The following is a 6885-nucleotide window of genomic DNA, read 5'->3' as shown; positions in this document are numbered from 1 at the left end:
AAAAATAAGGAATCTACAGTAGGTAAAACTTGTATGGAAACTTTCTGAGGTTGTGTAAATCCTAAATAGTTCATACCATGACCCCTTTGGGTGGGGTGAGGTGGGGTGGGGTGGGACCACAATAAGTATATTACAATGCGGAATATCTGCATGATAAAAAATGGCAGTGCCAAAGTGATTCATGTCATTTTTGTTACTTGTGGATCTCTTGTTTTAGAATATATTTGGAATATACTGAGAAATAAATAACATTAACATAAATACAATCTCCATGAGTTCTGTCTATATTTATAACATTTGTTTGTCATCGTCAGATATGAGTGTTCATGATTCAAAATGTTCTTATTTGGGAAGATAAAGCAAACTAGTCTAGACCAAATTCTAAATCATTTTATAAATTCTAAATAATTTCATATGATTTAAAAAAAAATCAAGTGAAGGAAATTCATTTAGTTTTCAATGTCTGACAGAATATTTGAAACACAAAAAGAAGATAGGGGGATAAGGCGGACGAAATGCTTATAGATCGACAGATAAGAAGTGAAAAATTAAATCTCAATTATATCCAAATTTTATTTGATATTTCATCTTATACTAAAGTATACTAAATGTAAAATCTCTACAATTTACAAAAATCCCACAAAAACTGAAAATATATGCCTATATGGAAAAGCATACAACACCCACTAAAAAGAACAAAAACAATCATTCTCTCATACTTTAACAATTTCTTTTAATATGAGTGGGTCTTCACTCCATTTTTTTGAAAGATAATCCTATAAGTTTGCAATAAAATATACTTTTTTTGGTTTACAAAAACATGGAGCAAAGACCCACTATACCTTAAGAGTACACTTTTATGGCAAAACATTCGCATATTTCCGAGAAATACTTCAAGTCTGTTAAGTCAAAGGTCATATCACAAACATGATTTAAATATCCACAATCATCATAAGCCATGTAGCATATAGTGGTTAGGGCTGTTGCAACCACTATTGAAATACGACCACTTTTGAAATAACTATTGAAATAATTATTTCAATAGTAAGTGAGAGTGCATCTCAATACAAAACACAGGTAGTAACCACTATTGAAATACGACCACTATTAAAATAATGTTCAATTTTGAAATAAAGATTTCAATATGGATTAAAATATTGATTTCAATAGTATTTTAAACAATGATTCCAAAATATATTAAAATAAATAAATTATTTTAACAGTTGCTGACATATTTTAACAGTTGCTGACAATGATTTCAATACCAAAACCATGCACATTGCAAGCTTTATAGAAATATCTGTCATCACACATCCTTGTCTTACTCCTGATTTTACAAGAAAGCTTGTGTTTAAAGAACTACCAATAGAGCATTTAACTTCTGCATAGAATGCTTTTATTAGGTCAACTACTTTAGATGTTGTACCATAGTGCCTCAGGATTTTCCACAAACTGAATGCTATCAAAAGCTTTTTCAAAGTCGGTGAAGTTTATGATGAGTTTTCTTTGCCATTCTGTGCATTGTTCTATTATGTTTCTTAATATAAACACTTGGTCATAGCAGCTCTTTCCTGTTATGGAGACTGCTTGTTCTTTCCTTAACTTGCTGCCTACTGCTGTCTTAATTCTGCATACAATTATTTAACTGGATATATTGCTTGGTATAGAGAGTAAAGTAATACCTCTCCAATTGTTACAGTTTGTGAGATCTCCTTTTCTTTTATGTAATTTGATGCTGCTACCTTCAGACCATGTTGTTGGTATCATGTTGTACTTCCATATCTTGCAGAAAAGAGGATGAAGAATATCAGTTGTGAGGATAGGGTCTGCTTTGAATATTTCGGCTTCTAAGTTGTCATTCCCAGGTGCTTTATTGTTTATTTTAAACTCTTGATTGCGGTGACCATATCCAATTCTGATGATTTGTCTATGTTGATTTCTAAGTCGATGCTTGCTTCAGTAGTTCTGCTCTGTTGCTTGGATCTGGGCGGTTCAGTATCTCTTCAAAATGTTTCTTCCATCATAGTTCTTTTTCAGATGCAACCATTGTTTCCTGCTTCTCTCTTACTAGCATACCCGTACTTGCATTTCTTTTTTATGTCCACTTAGCTTCTTGGTTCTGATGCCACCTTTTCAACTTCTTTTGCCATATTTTCAATGAAGTTCTTAGTTCCTCTTTGTGACCTTCTTTATTACTCTGTTACTGAGTATTGTTCTCTTAATTTGTCTTTGATTCTTTCTGTATGTGTGTTAACAACCTCTACTTTAGTTCTTTTCTGCCGTCAATGAGCAACCATGTACCTGGTGTTATCCATTCTTTATGTACCTGTTTTCTGAAACCAACAACTTTCTCGCTCGCATTGTTAATTGTATCCTTTACTTTTTGCCAGTGCTAGTATATCTGTTCCTCATCTTTATCATTCCCTTGCAAGATATAGAATCTGTTTTTCAGCTCCAACCTAAAATCTTGCTTGGTTTTGGTGTCATTTAGTTTGCCGTTACCAAATCTTTTCCTGCTGTATTTAGGCACAGTTTTCATCAGCTTAAGTTTAAAATCTGCAGTTACAAGGTGGTGATGACTGCCTACATCTGCACCTTGTCTTACTCTCAGATCCTGAAGAGATTGTCTCCATTTACCATTAATAACAATATGATCTATTTGATTTTTATCTCTTCCTCCGGGTGATGCCCATGTCAGCTTGTGTATTTCCCTGTGTGGGAAAAATGTTCCACCTATAACCAAGTTGTTGTTACCACAAAACTATGTCAGATGTTCACCATTCTCATTCATGGTACCACAGCCATATTTTCCCATAGCTATTTCATATCCTGTGTCGTCGTGGTCTACTTTTGCAATAAAATCCCCATGATAATGGTTAAATCATGTTTTGGGATCTTTTTGGGATCAGCTTGAAGTGCATCATAGAAGTCTTGTTTTGCTTCATCTTCTGCCTCATTTGTAGGAGCGTAGACTTGTATGATATATGTTTTAATAGGCTTTGTGTCGAATCTTGCTCTTATCATTCTCTCACTTACAGGATGGTACTCTATCAGGGACTTCGCTGCTGCTTTACTCAAAATAATTCTACTCCCTCGTGATGTCTACCATCTTTACTGCCTGAGTAAATGATTGCAGCTCACCGCTGTTTGTCATGTTCTTTCCAAAATCTGTTCATCTGCATTCACTTACTCCTAGTATGAGTAGTTTGTTGTTCTTCATCTCTTTGACTACTTGAGCATGCTTTCCTGCCTCGTACATGGTACAGACATTCCAGAAGCCAATCTTAAGTTTGGTTCTTGTGCTTAGTTTACTTTTCATTCCAACAGCTTCCAATTGGCTTTCACTGGTTGCTTTCATGTATGCAGGTTGCTGCTGGTATTCTGATGCCTCGAGAAAAGATGAAATACTCCTAGTCCTTGTATTTTTCATGAGAAGGGGAGATTACCCCCTTGCACAACCTCCAACCTGCTTGACAAGGGATTTGTAATCGAGGGTGCCTTCCTCTAGAATGGATTAATAAATTATTTATATCTTTAATCATACAATTCATTTCTTAATCTGTTTGCAAAACACATATATTTTCCAAGGTAACACATTTCCTTTGAATTTGAACTTAACAACAATTATATTAGTTTGTAAACACTTTGACAACATGCATAGGCCTAATAGTTTTTGATATATTTTTAGCATCGTCTACTGAGAGTTCTTGTGTACTCTGAGACTTTTTCTCTCTGAAGTCGGGTCTTCATTACCAAGTTATGATAATGTCAAATGTCAATTAGAACTTTTCAAGTGGTAACCGTTAGAAATTGATTTAAATGATGTCTGGCGGTGTTGTTAAGAGGAAATTACAGCAACATATCTATTTTATCATCAAAAATTGGGAAAAACCCCAAAATCTTTAAATGAGAAAAATCACGTTTCTGTTTTATTAATAAACATTCTATCCAAATAAGCAGTATGCTATTACATAACATTCATTTAAAAAACAAAAAAAGCTCAATTATGAAATCTATAAATGGGAATTTTCATGAAACCTTTAGTTGGAAAAATAATTGTACCATGCTTGAAATCACGTGATCTTTACTTATATTTTATGTTTGTCTTTCAAATACAATGCATTCTTTCCCTCAAACTACACTTCATTTGGATTTCCAGTTCATCTTCTTTGTGTATCAGTAAATTTAAACATACAATGTAGCAAAAAATAAATCCTTCTCTCCTATCCAAATCTTGTTCTCTCTATGATATAGCTGCAGATCTGTACATAGCATGTTGGTCTGAAAAATAAATTGGGATAGAGCTACAATGCCACCCATAGCAAAAACTGAATATTTATTGCACACAAAAAATGCGCTCCAAATTCTCACTTCAATTTCAACAATTTCAAAAAAGATAAATTTTAACAAAGTCCTCGGTCCTCTATCAAGTACTCTCGCCCGCGTGGCGCAGTGGTCAGAGCGTCTGCTCTAGAGTCGCGCAGTAAGGAATTGATCCTTACGTCGCGGGTTCAAATCCCTTTGTGGGACGTGGAGACCGATGTAATGTTGAAGATTGACCCGAGTTGAAAATTGACCCGGGGTTCATTTTTCAACGTTGAATATTGAACCAGGGTATTTTTTCTCCGTTGAAAATTGAGACCAAAAGTAGTTGAATTTATACCCGGGGTCATTTTTCAACGGCTTGATATTTTTTTCTTATCCCTGAAGACCTAATTAAATTGAAAATTGACCGTGTTGAATATTGACCCCATCTCAGGGTTTAAATATTTTTATGCCCCCTTAAACGAAGTTTCGAGGTATATAGTTTTTGTCGTGTCCGTCCGTTTGTCTGTATATCTGTCTGTTTGACCTAAAAAAACTTTCAGGTGGGCAGAACATCCCATCGAGTCAAATTCAGTATGAAAATAAACCAAATAATAGCCTAAAAATTAGAATGAAACACATCGAGCAAATTGAATCCAGTGATACGTCATATTTGTGAAAAAGATCCATATATCGACCATAGTATGTCAGTAATGCTGACTTTAAACAAGGTTGGTGAAATTTATTTAACAAACTTATCTGTCAGTAGCCTGTAAGATCCAATTTCTTCTTTTTTTCAAGCACTACCACTTACTCTTCTTTCTTAGACTACACTGTAACGTGTCTGTTGAAAGGGGGGGGGGGGGGCTAAACCAATTTCATTTTGTTCAATGTCTGTATTATGTCTATCTTTGTAAACAAAGTGGGGGGCTAAGCATCCCAGCCCCCTCCCCCGTTCCAAACGCCTATGGATTAAATCATTGTTGTGAAAACCAATTCATAGATATGTCTTTTTATGCTGTTGAATTCAGAACCGGTTTCATGTTCAAAATTCCACGACCCGGCTCAGTTTTCAACGGACTAGGGTCTGAATTCAACACCTTTGGTCTCAGTATTCAACGTTGAAAAATGACCCCCCTCCCGAGTCCATTTTCAACTCGGGTCAAAATTCAACGTTACACCGGTCCTTCAGAGGAGACCGTGTAAACCCGAGGTCAGGTGTCACAGTAGGTGCTGGCACAAAAAAGATCCCTCCCTGCTCAATGGCCCTCAGTGCTGCGTATACATAGGACAAAATTTGCACCTCTCCGCCGGCAGTGGTGGCGTCTCCATATGAGTGAAAAATTCTCGAGATGGACATTAAACAATATACAATCAATCATAGCTAACATCTGCACGAAGCTCGTTTGACAGAATTATAAGTGCAAACCAAAATGGCAGTATAAATAGGCGAAATGTCGATGGTCTCAATTTCAGGGCCAGGAAGGCTATTAACAACAGTTATATATAAGCAATGTTTTGTTGTTAAAACAGTGAAAAAAAAATATGTTAAGAACACACGGTTAGTAATATTTTAAGATGGCATTTTTTGAAACGTGGAACAATAAATCGAAAATTGGCGCACTTTTTTGTGCGCAATAAATATACACTCTTTTCAATGGTACTGTCTGTAGCTCTCCGGTCTGTCAATATATTTTTTTCGGAGAGCTACATTACTGCAGCTTTCTATGATTGAGGTCTGATCAGGTAGACTCAACATTCACCATTTAAAATAAGTTGAAATACAAAGGCCTTATAATAAAACGTCAAAATAAGGAAGGTTGGCGATGGAAAAAGCTGAAGTCATCTTGTCCCTCATACAATTTAGCTGTCAGTTGGCCCTTGTCGTCTAAATTAATTCACTTGGGATCACATATACGGAAAGAGTTCTGTTTAAATATCACCTCGTGCAATTGAGGGGTGGGGTGGAGGTGAAGCAGCATCTAAATGAATGAATTTTTACGTCTCAAAACCGAACGCAAAAAGACTGTTCCCAGAAAAAAGCGGATGAAGTGTTTTTTTCTAATATATAAACTTTAACATATACAAAAAGGGAAATTACGCCCCACCCCATCCGGCCAGTAGTATCTGTGGATCCTTTTTTTTTTTTTAATTTTTTTATTGTTCCAAGGAATTTCTGAGAGATTGCGCGCTCTCCCTCCCACTCCAAAAACTGAAACTCCTTGCTATGAGTCTGTAATTCATACAATATTTATCCCCTCATCGGACATTTCATAGATAAAAAAAAAGTTTGTATGCCAAAAATATAATTATAAAATTTCATAATCAATATTGTAGAGAAAAATTGTTCGTTTTCTGCATCTTTGAAGCTCAGTAAATGACACTCCAATTAATTCCTTTCAAAATTACTCCCTTTTTAAAAGGTTTTTAGATTATTAAAAATTGTTTCAGTCTATTTCCAAAATAATAATATAATTGATAAAGTTATTGAAATAAAAACACATTTGGGTTCAATGTAACATTTCGTCAGCAGGAAATGCATTCATCGCCACATCCTATTCGTATATCCGTACACAGTAA

At 35.2% G+C, this 6885-nt stretch overlaps 1 protein-coding gene across 1 annotated transcript; it reads right to left on the bottom strand.

Annotated features, from left to right (window-relative positions):
* Window positions 1-2392: 2392 nt before the first annotated feature.
* On the bottom strand, window positions 2393-3358 carry LOC134254254 (craniofacial development protein 2-like). The gene is made up of 2 exons (XM_062736800.1): window positions 3191-3358; window positions 2393-2761 (listed from the first exon to the last, which is right to left on the bottom strand). The coding sequence occupies exons 1-2, from the start codon at window positions 3356-3358 to the stop codon at window positions 2393-2395; spliced, it is 537 nt and encodes a 178-aa protein (XP_062592784.1).
* Between the last annotated feature and the right edge of the window lie 3527 nt (window positions 3359-6885).

The sequence above is a fragment of the Saccostrea cucullata genome, unplaced genomic scaffold (assembly GCF_032062105.1).
Source record: "Saccostrea cucullata isolate Sc308-1 unplaced genomic scaffold, CSIRO_AGI_Scuc_v1 ctg521, whole genome shotgun sequence".
NCBI lineage: Eukaryota > Metazoa > Mollusca > Bivalvia > Ostreida > Ostreidae > Saccostrea > Saccostrea cuccullata.
This window is presented reverse-complemented; position numbering and strand designations above follow the sequence as displayed.

Bases quoted from the DNA above. Each gene is read 5' to 3' on its own strand.
- LOC134254254 (XM_062736800.1), bottom strand. From the start codon at position 3,358: ATGAAAGCAACCAGTGAAAGCCAATTGGAAGCTGTTGGAATGAAAAGT. The intron at 2,762-3,190 runs GTAAGTGAATGC...CATCTGACATAG, and splicing joins ACAAACTACTCATACTAGGA to TTTTGTGGTAACAACAACTT.